This window comes from Saccostrea echinata, unplaced genomic scaffold (genome assembly GCF_033153115.1).
Source record: "Saccostrea echinata isolate AGI-Se365-2 ecotype Australia unplaced genomic scaffold, CSIRO_AGI_Sech_v1 ptg000016l, whole genome shotgun sequence".
NCBI classification, from domain to species: Eukaryota; Metazoa; Mollusca; class Bivalvia; order Ostreida; family Ostreidae; genus Saccostrea; species Saccostrea echinata.
Window position 1 is genome coordinate 1,769,555 of NW_026889765.1, and position 22,241 is coordinate 1,791,795.

At 32.6% G+C, this 22,241-nt stretch overlaps 2 protein-coding genes across 2 annotated transcripts in view; both read right to left on the minus strand.

Annotated features, from left to right (window-relative positions):
• LOC133188722 (uncharacterized) overlaps positions 1-22,241 on the minus strand; it is a 65,469-nt gene that overhangs the window by 24,932 nt on the left and 18,296 nt on the right. Inside the window, exons 20-30 of the mRNA XM_061324218.1 lie at positions 21,791-21,900; positions 21,509-21,637; positions 19,981-20,108; positions 18,650-19,006; positions 13,899-14,089; positions 6,879-7,055; positions 6,631-6,693; positions 4,758-4,922; positions 3,507-3,709; positions 2,552-2,717; positions 1,496-1,703 (exon numbers count right to left, since the gene is read on the minus strand). Coding sequence (XP_061180202.1) covers positions 1,496-1,703; positions 2,552-2,717; positions 3,507-3,709; positions 4,758-4,922; positions 6,631-6,693; positions 6,879-7,055; positions 13,899-14,089; positions 18,650-19,006; positions 19,981-20,108; positions 21,509-21,637; positions 21,791-21,900 — 1,897 coding nt within the window. The remainder of the gene's footprint in view (positions 1-1,495; positions 1,704-2,551; positions 2,718-3,506; positions 3,710-4,757; positions 4,923-6,630; positions 6,694-6,878; positions 7,056-13,898; positions 14,090-18,649; positions 19,007-19,980; positions 20,109-21,508; positions 21,638-21,790; positions 21,901-22,241) is intronic.
• On the minus strand, positions 13,494-14,468 carry LOC133188801 (uncharacterized). The gene is made up of 2 exons (XM_061324287.1): positions 14,334-14,468; positions 13,494-14,089 (listed from the first exon to the last, which is right to left on the minus strand). Exons 1-2 carry the CDS (start codon positions 14,440-14,442, stop codon positions 13,743-13,745), a joined length of 456 nt encoding a protein of 151 aa, XP_061180271.1. The 5' UTR covers positions 14,443-14,468; the 3' UTR covers positions 13,494-13,742.

Below are 22,241 nucleotides of genomic sequence, written 5' to 3' on the forward strand. Positions count from 1 at the left end.
AAATAAAGGAATCGGAATTTCCTGGTAATATGCACATCTACACATTGTGTCCTAAATATCTGCAAAGTTTGACCAAATTCTGTGCAGCGGTTTAAGAGGAGTTGCGCTGACAAACTGTTCCTCTCTATGTTGACGATATAGCCAAAAATCTAAGTTGAAAAGTGCCGAAATTCCCAGAAAAATAAAGGAATCGGAGTTTCCTGGTAATATGCACATCTACACATTGTGTCCTAAATATATGCAAAGTTTGACCAAATTCTGTGCGGCGGTTAAAGAGGAGTTGCGCTGACAAACTGTTCCTCTCTATGTTGACGATACAGCCAAAAATCTAAGTTGAAAAGTGCAGAAATTCCCAGAAAAATTACGGAATCGGAATTTCCTGGTAATATGCACATCTACACATTATGTCCTAAATATATGCAAAGTTTGACGAAATTCTGTGCAGCGGTTTATGAGGAGTTGCGCTGACCAAAAAAACAGGACTGACGGACTGACTGACTGACACACTGACTGACTGACTGACTGACACACTGACTGACGGACGGGTCAAAAACATTATACCCCCCGCAACTTGTTGCGTGGGGTATAATTACACTTCCTGAGGATACTTCTATAACTAATATGACTAATCTTGGCTTTGCTGTTCTCGAGAAGAAGATTTTTAAAGATTTTTTTTTCTGTAAAGGAATGGTACGTTCCACATAGATGTGCCTCGATAAATAGCCCTAGCGCAAGGGCATACACTTAATAGATTTTGACCATTTTGAAATATAGATAGAAGAAGAGTTCCTTAACTTGAAAAGTGCTGCTGCTTTCGTGAAATCGAGCACGTTAATAAACATACAAAATACTTGTGAAGGTCACGCATTTCTCAGGTGGAGTTCCATTACTTGAAATTTAAACTAATAAAAATGCGAATTCTAGATAAAGCAGCAGCACTATACAGAAAGCACAAGATGCATAGAAACAATTTATGAATTAAAATTTTACTTTGAATGAGGGTACGCCCTTTTGAAATCTATTTATGACCTCCATGCAGTACACAGTATATGCATTTATCACGTGACTGTCACACAAGGTAACCAAGCTAAATTCACTAAAGAGTGGGGTATATTATGTTACTTCAATTAATATTAAAGTCATGTGATAAAATAATAGCTATACAAAAACAAATTCAGTTTTAAAAGGTGTCTATTTGTGCAGGTCTAAATTCCGCTAATTTCTTCAAAGCATGCCTTAATAATGCTGTGAAACATAAATTCCTTTCACCCAGTGATGCTTTGTGGCAAGTTTAGTTGAAATTGGCCTAGTGGTTCTTGAGAAGAAGTCGAAAATGTGAAAAAAAAATTGCAGACTACACACGACAGACGACACACGGACGCTTGACACTCTTTGATCAGAAAAGCTAACTTCGGCCTTTGGCTCAGGTTAGCTAAAAACTGAATCAATAGGTTGCAATATGTCAAACAACGTACAATTTAAAAAAAATCATTACCCCTTTTATTCCCAATTGCTTCGATGTCAGTACTGTCAAAAAATGAGAAGGCTGTCTGGATTCCCTCGTCGTAATTTGATTGCTTGTTCCATGTGTTGGTGAAGGGGAAGTTCTGTAATTCAACTTTGTTTGCCTTTGTTGCTCTAGCTAACCGAGTGCCATTGCACGAGATTGGTGTGCCGACTTGACTGAATGCTACTAACCCGATCTGAAGATGGTATTAAAATAATCCTTCCTAACTGATCATTTCTTTTGATGTATGTACGATTCATTTTCAGGTTCTGTCTTGATAAAATGTCCATCGTTCGTCTGTCTGCTTGTTTGTTTGCAAAGACATCTTTTTATCGTATTTCCACTCCTATGTACAGCTTTTGGCTCATTTAAATATTCTTTGAATGTATTTTGTAGTGTACACTTCTATTACAAACATATTCAACCATATGGATTCTTGATTGCGATGAATATTAAGTCCACTGGGACATAAAAAGTAAAATATCTTTAAATAACCCTAACTGCTACTTTCATCGTTTCAAACAAGTTTTTGTCTGATTTTAACAAAAGTTTGCCAGTGAAAACTAGCTCTAGAGAGTGGTTTGTGTTTGTATATCAATAACTACTTAATTTTATATATATATATATATATATATATATATATATATATATATATATATATATATATATATATATATATATATATATATATATATATATATATAACGGTTCACAAAATACTGATTAAACAGAATAATATAATATTTTTTTAGTATCTGTGCATCAAATTTTTAAATTTCGTGAACACTGCTCCTGCGAAAGATTATAAATAGTGGTATAAATTAATCTTACGAGACTGATCAAATCTTAAACGAGTAAATCAAAAGTATTGCAAGATAGTTTTGGATTCCCTAGTAGTTACAAAGAAGATTTTTTAGCATGCAGTAAATACATTGAAGTGTAATTGTTTAATGGTTGAATGTTTTGCATTTTTTACTTCCATACAAAATATCATCTAAGAATGTTATGTTGTTTTAAGCTTAAAAGTCAGAAGGATAACTTTACCCTATCATTTGGACTCAGACTTTCGATAACATACTGCACAGCCTCGCGTGCCAAATGGAAGAGTGGCTTAGAGTTATATATGCTGAGTCTTGCTGTAAATTCCGAGACGTCAACTGCGACAACCACATCTTTCGGTTTGTTTGTCATCGAGGCTACATAATACTGCCTGAGAAGAAATTTCAGATTTTAATTTCTGTTTCCAGCTAGCTTGAGAACAACGTATTTACGAGACATTTATTCTTAAGGCTTATTCACAAACAATACAAGATTTTTTTTCTGTTGGAGAATCTTGAATGCATATCTTACTGATTTTGATACTGGCTAATATTAGTCATTGCTTTCTGAAATATGTTTCAGTTATATTGATATTATTGCTAATTTGAAGGTAAGTCCATACTGTTATAAGTTTAAATAGATTTTACTTGAGCCGGTTTAACTTAAACTACAAGTTCTAACCCATATCGTTTTCAAATTGTATCTAATGTTGAGGGTTTGATGAACCCCAAAGGGTTAACTTTATCCGGAGTTGGAATAATATGTGTTAATTTATCTTTTCCCTTGTTGAATTTAATGTTCTGTTGTTTACTTAGCCCAGTGACGAATGCCTGTACAAGTAGCAATTTAGATGTTGAGATTCGAAGACAACATTGACTGAACGTCTTATGATACCTATTTGTATTCTTATTGTCTGCAAAAAAAATATTGATTTATGCTTACTAGTGTATTTTTTAAGGCTGAGTTTGCTGACGTTGAACAAAAAAATAGTCCTATGCTGTTGGAAATCCATTGTTTATCCTTTCCTGATGAGGGTGAAATAATTTATAAATAAATCCAAATATTCAAGATAAGTGGAAAAAGCCAACTCATGTTATTTTTCAAGGAAACACTGGTTTCCAATATATCAATTTATCGATCTATATAAATACCCGTAGTTAAGAAATCCACTTAGACTCACTTAAATCTTGGATCATATGACTGACAGTTCTGACTCTCAGCATGTGAAGGGTAGATAAGGAAAGTCCCGTCACTTCCGCCGAAGTACTGCCAAAGCATATTAGGATTCTGTCTATAGTTCTCCTCCATAATGGTTTTAATTTGTTGGCTAGGAAAATGACTCGAAGAAGAGGATTTCGATATACATGCGTTGTTCTCCGAAATCTGTATTATGATGTAAAAAATGGCATGTAATGGTATTTCCCCCAGAAAAGTATGACGTGTAAATATAAGGCCTCACTTGATGTTATATACATTTGAATATTCTTACTTCATTCGAAATATTTCAGATAAACTATAGATTTTCTCTATTACCTCAAGTAATAAAATAAACGATCAATCGTTCATAATCCTCTTGAGCACCACAGTTGTATTGTTTTAATTGAAATAGAAACATATTTATCCCTCTTTTGAAATGAATGAAGCTATGAAATATATAATATCCAACTTAACTTGAATTTTAATTTGCATTTTAAAACACATAAAATGTAAGAGGTGAAAAGAAGACAACGAACAATGACCAATCTCGTAAATCCGGTAGATAAAACGAATTGTAAACAGGGTAAAAAATACGGACCCCTGGAAACACCAGAGGTGGGATCAAGTGCCTAGGAGGTTGAAGCATCCCCTATCGATCTGTCACACCCGCCGTGAGCCCTATATATGGATCAGGTAGACGACGTAATCTGTAGTCAACTTTAGTATAAAAGCAAGGACCTGACAAATGCTTAGACATGTCAGACAAAATGTGACAGTATCAATATCAGTAAAACATCCAAATATAAAACAGATATTGCCGGCTCTGTGGTTTCTTTTATTTCGAGTTCACTGGGATATATCGAATCGACATATGAAGAAAGAAACTATTGTTCATTGATAAAACGTCATCGATATATCTAAATGTTGAGCTGAAGGCCACAGCAAGAGTTTTCTTCTCGTATAGGAACTGGTCGGCAAATAAAGGAGCACAATAAGTTCCCATCAAAATTCCAACAGATTGTTGGAAGACCTGGTCTTCAAAGACTAAATAGATACTGCCAATGAGGAACCCCAGCATCTTTTTAATATCAACTTCAAAGTACTTGTATGAAAAATCAAATTTTTTTAACAAAGTAATTTTGTAGATGACCAATCACAAGATATGAAAATTTACGAGTTTCATTTTCATTGAGGAAGCAATTGTCTACGATAAACCAAAGAAAAATTGACTCACCTCTGTTCTGAATTTTGGATTGTAAATTCCGTTTACTTTGCAGCATTGTGGAAAATCTCCCGTATCATATTGCGCAAAATTATCATATTCTTGTGCAATCACCTGTTTTAGTTTCTTAAGTTGGTCTGTTAAGGTTTTGAATATGTCTTTTAAATTTTCGGCCATCTAGTGAAAAAGAGAATGATGATTTTGTGAATTAAATACAGGTTCATAATATATAAGTGCAAAACAAAACCAAATAAGATAATATTTCAACTGTTTGAAATTCAGATCTATGCATAATTGACGAATATTTGAGTATTGAATGCTGATAAATGTCCAAAGAATACCTGGGCTTCAAAATATTTTTATGTATAAATATCAAATTCAGTTAATGAATAAGTACGTATTTCGGGTATTTTTTACATCATGCAAAGGTATGAAATAATGACAAACAATACTTTCTTTACTATTTTACTACTTTATTTAATATTTTGGTTCAAGATGATATTGATTTTTTTTCTTAAGGATTATTTACATCATCCACATCTTTATGAAAAAGAAAAATAAGATTTTGCTAATCTATTAATATGTAACTTATTAATAGACAATTCTTGGAGAATTTGATTTTTTTTTGTCTTAATAGTAAGATAATTTAAGAAAAGTTCTACTGACTTGTTTGTAATCTTATTATGAATTATTCAAAGATATATCTTAAAATAACATTCTGTAAAATAATAATAATAATAATAATAAAAAATAAATAAATAAAAAAAATTAAAAAAAAAATAAAAATAAAAAAATTATGAACTATGGTGTGCAGAATTCTTTACTTCTTAACCACCGTAGAAAAATATATTAACATGGACGTTTATTTCGCTATTTATTGCTATCAGAGTCAAACCATATTTTGCCGACATTCATATTAAATTCTTATTTAGAAAAAAAAGATTTCATCAGCAGCGACTTTGCACCTGACAGCACAAATGCTCTTGGGATGGCAAAATATTTTCCTGTTAAAACGTTGTGGGAATAGTCATCATGTCACCACTGCTACACAGACCCTGTTTTCTATTTTTAAAAAGTGAAGAAGTTTATGTTTCGTTTGGTCTCAATTTTTTTTCGTTGTAAAATTATGCCTTCCTGGTCTCTGTTAAATTATCGCAAAGGTGTTGATGGTGGTGGTGGTTCCATTTCGCTGAATAAATTGCAAAGTTCCGTAGTGATTTATAATACAAAACAATTATTCTTTGCTGACTAGAAAATTAGTTGTTGTTTTTAACACGAGAATTGAAATAAAAACAGATAGAATTTTTGAACGGGGATACTTAAAACTTTGATAAGTATACAGGGTTATAATTACTAAATTAGAGGAACGGCGGCGTATTCTGAATTATTTATTTGGCTGTTTGCATCATTTCAGATTAAAATACACTACTTTAGAGTTTTTAAAGAAAAATATTCAAAAGTACATATACTGCAAAAGCTATCGGCTAACAGGTTAAGAAAAATGTTACGTAAACGGTTACGATTTTTCCGACCGATTAGTCGATTAACTGTTGCCATCCCTAGTATAAACACATTACTTCGTGAATTCAGTGAACATTTTTGTTAGCATTTTCATTAAACTTCTTATTTCCAAACTCTGAGGAACGAATTACCTTAAGGTATAGTGGGCCCTTACATCATGTTTTTTTTTCATGAAAAAATGTTTTACACATTGAAGATATAACTAAAAAAAAGAACATACGTACATTCATAAACTATGGACCGGGATACACCGTCAAGGAGATTTTTTTTTCTATAAATTATTTTCATATAAAAGTCTGTGTGTGAAATATATACATTGTTATATAGCTGTTATTCCTCGAGCTACTTTTCGCACTTACGTTACCTTTTGAGATATTATTGCAGCGGTATCTGTTGACTCATCGTAAAGTAGGGTATCGTAATAATTCTGCACATAAAAAGTAATCAAGTGTAAAAATAAACAGTCCTGCTATAAACATAGTAAATAAGACAACAATGAAATTCATTATATATTATTTTATTTATTATATATAAAAAGTATAATTAGTCATTCAAATATATTCTGAGAGAGCACCTCCAGAAATATATTGTTTATCCTAAGATTTAATTTACCTGTAAACTGGGAGCACATATTCCCTTTACTTCCATTACTTTAAGTTCCTCTGAAAATTTGAAACCTGTCAAAGAATTGATGTCCTCGCTCAAAACTATCCCTGAGAACTGGGACACTAAGGCAAGATATAAAATCAAAGCCATCCCTGAATATTCTTCTGTCTTTGCTGCTAATCGCTACAAAGTATAATATAATTATATCATGTGTGTGTGTGTGTGTGTGTGTGTGTGTGTGTGTAAATGTACACTCCTTCGCAACTTGGTAACTACCGATGAAGCCACATAAGTTTTTCTGTAAGTTACATAAATATTATAGAGAAACAACGTTTTTCGATCCCTTATTTATTCCCAGGCTGAAAATAAAAATCTCAAAACCTAAAATTATTACATATAAATATATTAAATATTGTCACCACCACTCATATTCTAAAAATGTCCAAGCTACTGCTTTAACTGAGAGAGAAAGTTTGGGGTATAGGTATTTGTAGAAATCGTTGTTTCAGGTCCGTTATTGGCCTCCTGGATGAAACCCAAAATTTCCGAAATTCTATCTACAGGACAACATCAATCCTATTCTAAAAGATGAAAAACATCACTGTCGATCTCACAGACCAAAATGAAAATTCCAAAACCTAACTATGCACATCTGCATAACACCACCATTCATTTTCCAAAAGATTATTTGGTTTCTGCTTAATTTGAGAGAGAAGTTCTAAAACATGGTATTAAATGAAAAACGTCGATTTTCGACCCAAATTGGCTTTCACGATGAAAAAGAAAATTCCGAAAATATTGTGCATATTCTTTAATAAATCACTTACACACTTTGGAGGAGTAGAAGCACTTTGTTCCTCATAAATTTTGTCTGTATTGATGATGATATACATGCAGTATTAAAATCTTACCTTAAATTTCTATGATCCCTATCTTCGTGTCTTTTCACTGTGTGAATGACTACAAATAAATGTGTATCAGGAAGAGATATTTCATTTTATCCCATAACAGTAGAAGGTGAAGAGTTAGATTTCATCATATGTTTGTTATTTAACACCACTTCTATACAAATGTGGTGTGATGCTTCAAATACCCAGACCGAAGGTAATATACGTTTAGCATTTTTCATTTAGAATCTCAGAATTTAAGAAATATAGGTCGGACAAAAAGAAGTTTAGACGTAATATAAGACATAACAAGATGTGTTTGTGAAACACTGATGCCCCCGTAAGGCAACTCATAACAAAGGTTAAACTTTCTCAAATGCAAATCAAATATGTTGGTACCGAAAGTAAGGTCTTGTCTCGAGGAATATACCTGTGAAATATGAAAACCCTAGCAGCAACCATTGAATAGATATGGAAAAGGTTAAAGTTTTTCAAAAGTAAGTCAAACATCAAGGTCAAGTTCAAATGGTCAAAATGAATGGTGTCCAAGGAAAGGCCTTTACACAAGAAATACATGTGAAATATGAAAGCCCTAGCACCAACCGTTCAAAATTTATATTCAATGTTAAAGTCTTTCAATAGAAGGTAAAATTCCAAGGACAAAGGGTAAAAGTTGTTGGTATCCAAAGTAAGGTCTTGTCACAAGGATTACATATGTGAAGTATGAAAGCCCTAGCACCAATTATCCAAAAGTTTTGGCCATGGTTAAAGGTTTCCAAAAGTAGGTCAAACTCCAAGGTCAAAGGGTCAAGGTTGTTGGTATAAAAAGGAAGATATTGTCATAAAAATTACGTATGTGAAGTATGAAAGCCGTAGCACCAACTATTCAAAAGTTATGGCCAAGATTTAAGTTTTGCAAAAGTAGGTCAAACTCCAAGGTCAACGTCAAACGGTCAAAGTTGTTGTTATCCCAAGGAAGGTCTTGTCACAAGGATTACATATGTGAAGTATGAATGCCCTAGCACCAACAGTTCAAAAGTTATGGCCAAAGTTAGTTTTTCAAAGTAGGTCAAACTCCAAGGTCAAGGTCAAAATGTCAAGTTTTTTTGGTATTGAAAGGAAGGTCTTGTCACAAGAAATATACATGATAAGTATGAAAGCCCTAGCCCCAGTTGTTCAAAAGTAATGGCCAAGGTTAACGTTTTTTCAAAAGTAGGTCAAACTCCTAGGTCAAGGTCAAACGGTCAAATTTGTTGGTATCCAGAGAAAGGTCTTGTCACAAGGTATACCCATGTGAAGTTTGAAAGCCCTAGCACCAACTATTCAAAAGTTATGGCCAAGGTTAAAGTCTGAAATTTTTTACAAAAGTGGGTCAAACTCCAAGGTCAAGGTCAAAAGGTCAAATTTTTGGGTACTCAAAGAAAGGTCTTGTCACAAGGAATACACCTGTGATATATGAAAGCCATAGCTCCAACCAATCAAAAGTTATGGGCAAGGTTAAAGTTTTTGCGGACAAACAGACAGACAGACGGACGGACAGGGCAAAAGCTATATGCCCCCGAATCTTCGATTACGGGGGCATAAAAATTGTATTAAGTATACCAAATTGTGTACTTCTTTGGTAAATAAATACGATCTCTGCAAGAGTTTTTGGTGTGTAGTGCATGTTGTAGAATACAAGAATGTTTCCAGATACACAATTTTTGTATAAATTAAGCCCACCTTCTGGAATCAGTTTAGTCTGAAGATAAAAGATAGAACATTATGTTAAAGAGTCAGTAAGTATACTTACATATGCATGAAGATTTTTTTAACCTGATAATTATTCCAAAAACTAATAAATCGTGGACCGTTGTACAGCCCCCCACCCTCACCCCCCGTTGGCAATATCAATGTATATGTGTTTTACTCCTATTAAGTCTTGTGCCTACATTTAACAACTTTATAAAAAGTTCCAATTATAGACTTATAGACAATTATAGAAAAAAATGCATATAACTGCCTTTATCTGCTGCAAGTTCAGAGGGGGGGGGGGGGTCATACTGGAATCACATCACTATGACCGTCCAACTGTCCGTGGCTACTTGTCTATTTTTTGACTATTATATTGTCAATTGGTAGAAGTTAAATAATCATTTGTATATGGACTCCTGGTACATGTATATTTAGATTCATTTGTCAAATTTCAAAATGTTAGGATTTTTAAAGATTTCATGGTGCACAATATCTGTGATAGAAATAAGCAGAGTGAAATTCTTGTCCGGGCAGAGATAAATTACATTAAATACTTATACTGTACTTATAAAAATAAAAATAATTGCTTGTGTTTCAAAGGTATGTCCTCATGCTAACTTATCGTTTTGAAAAAAGGTGGCATGCTTTAGAAGTATAAGATCGTTGCAATAACCATAAATTTGAAGCGGAAAAACATTACGGGGGGAAATGGAATTTAGAAAATAAGTTTAAACTAGACAGAATAGTTGCTTGTGATCAGAGGGTGTATAATAAACCTACAACATGCACATGTGGGACAACCTCTATTAAGGCTAATGGATTGTAAAAGTCTTATCTATATTATAATTATACCTGCACTTTCTAGAGAAAATTTAGGTATGTTGTTATTATACAAGTCAATCCGTCCATTACACGATTTCTACCTCAAACCACTCTTACATTTTAAGCAGTAGCCTATTTATTCCTTGAAATTTGATTGGTAGTGTCCTCTAGGTTTTTGAATTTTCAGATTTCATTATAAAGGGGGGGGGGGGGGGGGGATTGGGAGTCAACTAAGTTTTATTTTTCTACCGAAACCTGGTTCCAAGAACTCCGCTTACACTTTACAAAGTAGCCAATGCAAGTTACCTTTTCACATATTATTTGCAGTGTCCTGTAGATATGCAATAGGGTTTGGGAATTAGATTTTAAAATGTTCATTTTTCATGCAGGCCAACTGGGAGCCGAAAAACAACTTTTTTCCTACACAATCCTCAAAGAAGATAAAAACGATGTAGCCAAGACTCCTACATGTATCACATTATGAGCAGTAACTAAATCATATTTTGGAATATGATTGGTTGTGTCCTGTAGATTTGCAAGAAAGTTAAGGAATTTTTCATTTCATCATATGGACTAATAAAGTGGCGTAAAACAACTTTTTTCTGCAAGACGCAGATGGGTCTAAGCGGTAAAGAGTGTAATGCAACCTTGCAAGCGCGAAACATACCCTCGTTACCTTTATAGAGGCAAACACTTACATGTGGGTATTGATGTGTATTGAAAGCATCTAGTTTTGTAATAATTGAAATAATTTTAGAAGAACATACTTGGCCATAGAGTTACTTATGATCATATGATATGTCATGACAATGAACAAAGATCATTTAGACACACTGTCATGGTCACAAACTGTAAATGTCAAATTTTGAAGGTCTAAGGGATGTAATGTACATGACTGTGTATTCCAGAAGACAAATCACAATTTAAGTATTCTTTGGGCCATGACTTTTTAATTCCAGGACAGGTGATGGTAATATTTTCATATCCAAAAGTAAAAGTTGCTCACGACCAAAGGTATTACATTTTTAACCAACTAGTCCAATTAGGACGATTCTAGTTTTACGATTACTTTTGTATATATATTTGATTTATATTCTACCTGACAAAACATGTATATTTCCACTATATATTTTTCTTTAAAAGGAATTCTCATTACAGTGTGGTCTCGATTGAAAATGCGGAAGTTGATTAACATAGCGAGCTTTAAAAGGCTAGTAAGACATTTATGTCAAAATATGCTCTGCGCTTTTATTTTAAATAATGCGTCCTCTCTTTTAGTTTGCAATCTGTTTTAATAAATTTTTTTCCTTCATAATATTGATTGTAAAAAGGAAAAAGGTTCAAGTTTTATACTTTCCTTTGATCTTGTTTTAATTTACTTACAGCTGTAGTTATATTGTTTAGTTCGGTTATTGTTTAGTGTGGAATCTGATCAAAAATGATAACTTTCATAACATTGATTGTAAAAAGTAAAAAAGGTTCACGTTTTACACTTTGCTTTAATCTTGCTTTAATTAACTTGACGTTATATTAGTACTCGCAGGTCAGAGATATATCAATTGATCATGTGTATCCCAGAAAATAAGGATATCCCCTACCTCTTTCGACACTTTTGTTCTATCCTAAATATTAAAAGCCCGACTCATATCAAAATTTACTTCCATAGATCAGTTACACCAGAAAATGAAGGATATCCAGTTCTTTTGACAAAACCTTTATTGCAGAAATTTAAAGTTAGACTTGCATCATATTACACAAATTTGACAGACAAATGTATCGTTCAAAAATCCCCTTCTTACTTGAAAGATATTAAAGATTAACCCTAATTTATCAATTTGATGAAATGTTTGGCAGTGATTACTTGAAATGTAACGAATTTCGTAAATTCCCCTTTTAATTTCGTATTTACAGGTATGAAATAGATAATTTAAATAGAACATAAGTGCAAGTATTCAACATGAGAAAACTGAAATACTGGGACTAAATTGTCTGAAAACATTGCATCGGACTTTCGCGTGTGAATCATAGTATACTGAAATACTAGGACTAAATTGTCTGAAAACATTGTATAGGACTGTCAAGTGTGAATGATAGTATACTGAAAATACTAGGAATAAATTATCTGAAAACATTGTATAGGACTGTCACGTGTGAATGATAGTATACTGAAATACTAGGACTAAATTGTCTGAAAACATTGTATAGGACTTCCGCGTGTGACTCATATAGTATACTGAAATACTACGACTAAATTGTCTGAAAACATTGTATAGGACTTCCGCGTGTGACTAGGACTAAATTGTCTGAAAACATTGTATAGGACTTCCGCGTGTGACTCATATAGTATACTGAAATACTAGGACTAAATTGTCTGAAAACATTGTATAGGACTTTCGCGTGTGACTCATGTAGTATACTGAAATACTAGGACTAAATTGTCTGAAAACATTGCATCGGAGTGTCGAGTGTGAACCAAGATACTATGAACGGGAACATTGGAATTCAGAAAATAAGCAAGTTTTTTTTTCTATGAATATATGTGTATATCGAATTCAGTTCTCCAAATTACCGAAGAGACATGTATTATCAAGTTATTTTTTGTTTGTGTTTTTGTCTGTCTGTTTGTTTTGTTTTCCTTTTTGTTTGTTTGCTTTTTTTGTTTTGTTTTGTTTTTGGTTTTGTTATATTTTTTTTTTAATAATTTTATATTCCTTGTGTAGACAGACTAACCAAGGCTTTGCTATGCATGCCCATTCCGTCCGTTCTTTGTCCAGGTTTCAGATTATTTATGAATGAAAGCACTTACTGTAAAACTTTGAAATACTTTAACTCTTTAAAGTATATCCTTTTAGTGATTTTGTCATCAACACAAGCAGATTGCTAATATGCCACCAAAACAAATTTCTTGTTTTTAGGACGATAAAGCAAACAGAATTATAAGCTGATAATATCCTAGGCCTACATTTAATTTACTATTTCGGATAAGTAGCATCAGTGTTTGTCACTTGAAAACCACAGGGTTATCCTGCACCCATAATAATTGAACAAATAAGTTTTTGTAATACACACAGACACACACACACAAGCACACACACACACACATATATCTATATCTATATCTTATCTAACAAACATCCACTATGAAATTTCAAAATTTATTCTTCAATATGCTGTTGGATTTATTATAAAAATATGTTAATTCATTAATTTATGTAACCGCATCATCTGACATAATATCGAGTTCGTAGTCATTTACATAACTTGATCTCAAACTAAGATATTTATTACAAGCATAACAGATTACTGTCAAATTGCGTAATTGGTATTACGACTTGACAAGACATTGCACTTGGTCATATCAAAATTTTCATTTATTTCACACCTACGCACAGATTTAAAAAGCGAACTAAAATGTCCCACAAATCTCTCAACGGCACCACGGACACCGGTTGTTTTTCTGTCTTCGTTGAAAATCTGACCAACTGAAATTCCTAATAAATCTATACCAGTCTCGAACAAAAACCTTTGGAGGTACGTGATACACCTTTGTTATTGTTGTTTTAAACTTGAATGTTCTTCTTACAGCTCCTGATATCTCTGGTTTAAGTGTGGCGGTGGTGGTGGTTGGATCAGGGGTGGATGTCGTCGTTTTAGGGGCATCTGTCGGTTTTACGGTAGGGCGGGGCGTTACTCTTTTGATCGATTGCCGTTTTCTAGGTCTCGTTCTGATCACAAGAAAGTCATTCCAGACAGCGATGTCCTTGGATTTTTCATCTAATTTTGTTTTTTAAAAAAATTGTCATTCTACGTTTACTACAGTTTAAAAAAATACATATAAAATTATCAAAATGTTAAAAGAACATTTTAAAGAGTGCAATTTGAGAATACATGATCTCGAAGGTTGATTATATTGTTTTGTTTTGAACATATTCAATAATTAAATAAAGAAAGAACTACATTAACACATTTTAATTTGATGCTTTCAAAATAATTCAGGACAGTAAAGCAAAATTCTTACCTACAACAACAGATATAGATTTAGAATTTTGCACATTATCAAGAGGTGCGCATAATCCACCGCCAATAAAAACAACACAAATAATTAATCGACGGAGAAAAAATTCCATCTAGTCAATACAATTACTACAACAGGTAAGAAAATGATGATCAGAATTCATAGCTTTTAATACTGTCTTTCAGTTTGTACGTTTGTTAACCACAATATTAATCTGTCAGCTTGTTTTCAAATGACGATTGCTCATTAAAAAAATGAATCGATGTTTATTTGTAATTGCAAAAGTATGTTAAAGAATTACATAAGACCTGTCCTTGTTTTAATTATATCTTCCGTACATTTTTATAAGTCAAAGCATTTTCTCATCCATTACCACTGATAATAAGAAGGTGTAAAAGAAATTCTAGGTGACAATACTCCAGGTTAATTTATTTTCTGAGAACCAAAATAAAGAAGTTGGGATGAACATTTAGATATCTGATGAAATACATTTATACCAAGAACAATTCCATTTGCTTGGAGATATCTCAGTAAAAGGAACCAAAGTAAGTAGCAATGACGACATTTTGTCAAAAACATTTAATCACTTGGTTATAGACATCCAAACTGAACTATCTGTGCATAAACACTGAAGAAACTAGCTAGATAAGCATGGTCAATGTAGCTGTATAGTTTTTGGGATCGTTACAATGTGAATTTATACATATATGAACATGCCCTGCCTCAATAAATTATGATGATCATATATTGCATTTACTTAATGATTATTACCAGTATAAGTAATTTAACGTATCTACGTAGCTGCTTCTCCATTCACATATATATTATATATATATATATATATATATATATATATATATATATATATATATATATATATATATATATATATATATAGAAAGCCGTATATATATGAATCAGGAAGAAGAAGTAAATATTACGTGCATTAAAAATGTTATGGGGACATTTCAAATTGGAACAAAATATTTAACAAATTTAGTGAATTTTATGAAATTATAGATTATCATCAATACACCTTTTTCGCCACTGAGAGTCATTCATACCATGTAAGTAGTGCCTTTACGAATTGCAATAGACAGCCAATATTAGATACACGTACGTGCCCTGATATGATACTTGTTCTAATGACAAAGTTTTTGTCTTTTAAGTTTGAGGTGTAAAACACACCTGAATTTAGGTACCCGTTTTAACATGATATTTTTAAAAATTATTTCTTTACTTTCTGTTTTGTAAGTTAAAAAAGTAAAAATTTGCTTAAAATTAGAGCATCATGGATAATGTAAAAAACACTTTATGTACACAATGCTGCTCGACCAGCCAGAGATCAAAGCATTCTGGTGAAGGACATTGCGTGCACATGTAGATCTTTAATCATTTTTAAAAAAAAAACTTTTTTTTCTCCCTTTGTTTATGTTTTAATAATTCAATTAAAAAAACAATTATTTTCACTGAGCTCATACTCTTCCGAACCCATTTTGATAATTATAAAGAATTAAGAATATTAATGAAGATTACATGCAAAATACAGAAAAGTATTTCAAATACATCAAAGATACCAATAATATTAGTGACACTATTAATGCACCACTAATAAAATGATTTATTAATAATTAAACAGAAGATAAGCAAAGATTGAAAAACTGAGTTTCTGAGACAACAGTCAAGACAAAGCAAAGAAAATGTTCAGTAAGTCTAATCATGACAATGCAGTGGTGCCTTACATATATGTTGGTCACAACTGAATGTGTGTATGAGAAGTTTAGTACCTGCATACCTAACATTTACTGCAGAAGTAGAGAAGAGTTTGAGGACTTACATGTAGGGTTAGGGTTACACGGTTATTGTTAAGAGATGGTGTAACTTACAGACTTCAGATTCAGTATATAGGTAGAATTGGAATATTAAATGAGAAAAACACCTTTAAATAAAAGAATGTCTTGGTCATTACTTCAGATCAAAGGTTATGATTATTAATCTATAGTAATACAATGATTATCATTAATTTTTTTTTTTTAATTTTTACAAAATGTGAAGATGGTTAGAGGAGAAAAAAAGATTTTGTTGCCGCCTGAAGAAAGACTCAAAGCCATAGAATTGACCGCTGTATATTGGATGGTAATATACTCAGAACGAGAGATCCATGGCCCACAACACTCATCTGAGTCACTATGGTCGTGCTGTTCATTCCTATGGAAACCTTTGATCACACATTGCGACTCCACCCTACTATGGGTGTTATGATTTGAACACACTTGAATCTATACTACCCGAAAAAGCTTCCATATGAAAAAAAATGACTAATCGTGGCCTTGCTGTTCTTGGGAAGACATATTTTAATGAATATAATTTATTCTTAGGTAAAGCTTTGATTGCCTATTATGGACCCAATCTACAGTCAAGGATCTTAATTTGAACAAAACTTGAATCGACACTACCTAAGGATGCCTTTATACATGTATATATATATGACTAATCATGATTTTGCTGTTCTTGTGAAGTTTTTAGGATTTTTTTTCCTATGTATTCCTGTATTACACTTTGATCGCCCATTGTGGCCCTACCAATCCTACCAATGGGGATCATGATTTGATCACAAACTTGAATTTACACTACCCATGGTTCCTTGTTAATATGACTTACCATGCTTTTGCTGTTTCTGAGAAGAAGATTTTTAAAGATATTTTTCTATGCATTCCTATGTTAGACGTCTGTGGCCCCATCTTAGCCCTGGGAGTCATGATCTGAACAAATTTGAATCTACAATACCTGAAATTTTTCCTTTAAAGTTTCATTTTTTTCTGGCCCAGTGGTTCATGAAAAGAATTTTGAATGATGCCGTTGATTTTTTTTTACTAATTCTTAATTATTTCCCCTCGAAAGAGGTTAGGCCCTTCATTTGAAAAAAATTGAATTCCCTTTACCCAAGGATGCTCTGTGGCATTTTTTTTGTTAAAATTCGCCCAGTGGTTCTTAAGAAGATGAAAATCTAAAAAAAAAAAAAATACTGCAACAACAACGAAATACAACAGACAAATTTCGGTCAGAAACGCTCACTTGACCTGCGTGCAGGTGAGCTAAAAATAAAATTAAACAAAATAAATAAAATACATGCTAGTATTTCTTACATCCAATCTTATCATGATTTCTTTTTTTAAAATAGTCTGTAACTTTTATTTAGGGTGGTGGATTAATGTTTTTTTTTTCATGTTGGTTTGATTGGGAATGAAATTTACAATTATATTCAAATCATTCAACCAACAGAGTGGTGCACTGGTTGGTTTCACAGATATCACAAATAACACATTATGTGGTGATAAAAACATTGTGTTAATAAATATTTGTTTAGTTACATAACCTTAATAGTTTGAAATACAAAGATTTTGATGAAATTTACAAATATAAGTATGTTACTTAGCCACATTCACGTCTACACAAACATTAATAAGGATAAAGGTTTTATGCATATATATATATATAAAATGTACATGTAAGCATTACTTAGAGATAGTGTTACATATTCAAACGTGCACAAAATATTGCTAAATTACGGAGGAATTACTGTGAATATATTTCAAGGGCATCATTTGTAAAGAATTTAATTAAACAATTATATTATTACTTCATGACTTTTTCCTGATGCCAGGTATTCAAACATATATATCTTTTTCTAAACAAAAAATAAATGAACTAGAGGCAGAAAAATTAAAACTAGATTTAAAAAAGAATCAGGAAATGATAAAGAAAATGTTACAAAAAGTACAAAAAAATGAAAATTGATTCAATACATAATAATGTAGATACCTGTACTTTTCATCAAACAGTACTTGGAAATAAAATGTATGTTTCTTCTTGCTAAAGTAAAGATGATTCTGATATGAAAATTTAGAGTCTTTGGGGGGAAACAAGGAAGTTAAATTAAATGCACTTTGCTGATACAGGTCACTCTAGCTATAGATAGAACAATTCTGTATTATCAGAATCTGAACTCGACAACTAGAGCAACTTTACCTCTTGACAAAGGAAGCAATAGCAGCATAGTATTTCAGAAAATTTGTAGGCATTCTAACCATCTCAGTCAGTAGTTTGCTTTATGCAATTTGAGCAAAGTTTTTATTTTTACAAACTCATAAACTGTACTTGTAATATCTTAATAATGTAACCAATTGAGTTCGCACTTTGTCTTTTATAACACTTTCAAATGAAATCAAACACTGGCATATCATAAGAAGAATTGCGCAAATAACAGAAATAATGTACTTATGTTTGTATCATTATCAAACAGTGTGTTCAAATGGCGCTTGGTTTTTTCGGGTTATCACCTACATGTGCTGTACAACTTCCATCGTCGGGACTTTGCATTCCTATATACTGGTTACTCTGGTGGGAAGATTCATCCTCACCTCTGAGATAGTTGATTGAAGTGTCACTTTCAGATCTACGTTCCTCAGCTGAACTGAAACCAGGGTTATCAGTAACTACCGTTAGATATGTTGCTTTCTTATCATCCTTTTTATTCCGTTTACGACAGACAACTGCGATGATTATGGCTAGTATAATAATTATTACAACCCCGCCTCCTGTACCTCCAGCTACTATTGGTGTATCATCTGCCTGAGCTGAATGGTCTGGTGTCTGTGACGCAAGGCATTGTGTCTCTGAAAAAAATATTGTAAGGCATCCAGAAAACCAAAGCGTATACGGACAGAGCAAAATTTTGGACACAAAATGAAATTATACATACTCTTTAGAAAGCCTTCATAATTTAAGCATGGGCAGTATCTAGTTATATCTAGCTTGGTGCAATTCACTTCGGTTGTCATTTATTGAGGGTATAGTAATTCCTTGCAATAGGGGGCAGCGGTAAGTTAATTGCTATCTGTTAACGTTTGTTTGGGTTTTTTTGTAAGATAAATACCACCAACAAAAATTATACATAACACTGATATGCAAAAAACATCCTTCAGAAAGTTGCAATTAACAAAATTTCAATGGAAACGTATAGTTAGTCTGTTATTAAAAAATACGCAAATACTAGCTCAGACGATGAGTGCAAACTTTAAATATAAAAACATATGAATCACCATTGATCTTCTAAGGAATGAACTTTTTTGTTATTGATAAGTACTGTATACCAACTTTTATTCGCGTGCGAGAAATATCCGCGATTTTCGCGACCTTCTTTAACTTGCGGATATTAATCGCCGCGAACCATTTATTTTGCTTTGTATTTGTAGAGAATGTTTCCCCAATCGTGAAAAATTAATTGTCGATTTCAAACTGACGAATCGCGAATAATAGTTGGTGTAGAGTTAATTAAATCAGATATTAGAAGTTTATCTAAGAAATTAAGTAGACACATTATTTTCTTTCTGAGAATTACAAAATTGGCAAAGTATATGTATTTGAGCATTTATTCAAAAGAGAAAAAAATTAAACGGTGAAAAAATTGAGGTAGTCACTTTACATCAATTAAGGAAGAAGTTCTTAACTTTTATGACCTTTTCTATGACAGAGCTGTTTGCATTAAGGATAAGAGAGTTAGGAAGCATTAATGTGGAAGACTAAAATAAAGGATGATCATTTCCCGATGTTTTCATAAAACAAAACTCAAACGAAAAATTCTCCTTACTTTTTTGGTTCTGAACTTTCCCAAATGGACAAGTCTCGATGATATTGCAGCATGTCTCAGATTGTGAAAATGGTTTACCATTTTCGTCTTGAACACACCAGCTGCATCCTGCTACTTGGTAGCAATTTCTATAAAATATCAATTTTGTGAATGTTGTAGGAAAGAAAAAGAACTAGCTGCAGAACTGTAGTTCTCTGAGATAGATAATTCAGACAGACATACAATATAGTAACAGATCCAATATTTGTAAAATCCTTCGATTTACGGCGCCGCTTTTATGTCGCACGTTTAATTTAGGGTAAAATTCCTCGCATAATATGCTTTCCCCTAGGGCATGGTATCCCTTAATTAACCATATATATTTTACTTCCTAAGTATCAGTAGCTCTCTGGTATGCCTTTCCAAATTATCGATCCCAGAGAGCTGCAGCTTCAATAAATGAAGCTTGTAAACGCGGTGCTTATTTTTCCTAATTGTTAATAAAGCTTTAACCCTTAACTCCAGCATGAATAAGCAAAAATTTAAAAAAGAGGCCCATGGGCCACAATACTCACCTGAGTCCATATGCCCCTGCTGTATTTCATTAGCAGATTTTTTTAATTATATATTCCTACCCCATGTTACCCATCGCGGTCATAATTTGAATAAACTTGAATCTACATTTAGGCTATCTCAAGATACTTCCATATCCATGTGACTAATCAAAGGATTTCTGTGTCTTGAGAAGAAAAATTCAAAAGATATTTTCCTATATATTCCTATGTAAAACTTTGATCACCCATTGTGGCCCCATCCTACCCAAGGGGGTCATTATTTGAACATACTTAAATCTACACTATCCGAGGATACTTCCATATCAATATGACTTAAACATGGCTTTGCTGTTCTTGTAAAGAAGATTTTTGAAGATTTTTCCCTATATATTCTTATGTAAAACTTTTATCCCTCATTGTGCCCACAGGAGGGTCAAAATTTGAACAAACTTGAATGTACACTTTAAATGAAGGTTTCACTTAATTTCAACATTTTGGCCCAGTGGTTCTTCAGAAGAAGATTTTAAAAAAAATCACTAAATTTTTCACTATTTCATAATTATTTTTCCTTGAGAGAGAGCGTGGCCCTTCCTTTGAACAAGCTTAAATCCCCTTTAACCAAGAATGCTTTGTGGGAAGTATGGTTGAAATTGACCCAGTGGTTCTGGAGAAGAAGTGGAAAATGTGAAAAATTTACAGACGGACAGATAGACAACGGGCAAAATGTGATCAGAAAAGCTCACTTGAGCTTTCAGCCCAGGTAAGCTAAAATGGTGCAAATAATCCAGTTTTTCGTTTTACATAAATGCGTTTAATGGTCTTTGACTTCAGATCAGTGTGAATATGTATCAAATTTGGGTATACACGTCATACCATAATACCGCCCGACAAAAGAAGGGCGTATAAATATTACATGCTGAAATATATTATTTAACATCTCTCTTTTTTTAATTGTTTTAGTCTTACTTAATTAGTGCTATAGAAAAAAAACTTACTTCTCATCTCGAGCATTACAACCAGCATCAAAGCAAGGTTTCAAGTCTAGCTCTTTTATTTTGTCTAATTCTGGTTGAACTTTGACATTTGAATCTGGTAACCTAGCACTACAAGTGTGGTATTTCTCTCTGTGACAAATAAAAACCAATCAATGTAAGTGATATTATTTCATTAGCATGTTATCAGAATACTTTTTTATGAATTCAGTTTTAAAATTCAAATTTTACATACGTCTTAAGAAAATGGTTAAAATGCATTGTTTACTTGAAAAAAGGACTTACCCGGATGTTGTTTTTTCCTGGCAGGTATCATATGGCACAATTTTATGGCATAAACAACAGTCGGATCCACTATTGGTACAAGTATATTCAAGTGGTGATATACCTGAATTCTGATATGTAACGTTTAAAATAAGGTGATTGCATTTCTTGTGTTAGAGCAAGACTATAAATATATAATTTACTGCCTTTAATGAAAAAAGATTAAATTATGATTTTTAAATGACAAATCAACCCGGTTATCTTCTGTGGTCAAGGCCTCAATATATTTACGGTTCATGTCATTCATAAGCACGTGCACCAAAGAGGAAAAAAAACCTCGAAAATATAAAAAAGATTGTAGACCCAAATCACCCTTATTCGTTCTTTATAAATCAGGTTTGATATAAGTAACAAATATGATAATTTTGAAAAAAATCCCTTCTAAAGCTTGCTGTTATTTTCACTGAACACT

Bases quoted from the DNA above. Each gene is read 5' to 3' on its own strand.
- LOC133188801 (XM_061324287.1), bottom strand. From the start codon at position 14,442: ATGGAATTTTTTCTCCGTCGATTAATTATTTGTGTTGTTTTTATTGGC. The intron at 14,090-14,333 runs GTAAGAATTTTG...AAACAAAATTAG, and splicing joins ATCTATATCTGTTGTTGTAG to ATGAAAAATCCAAGGACATC.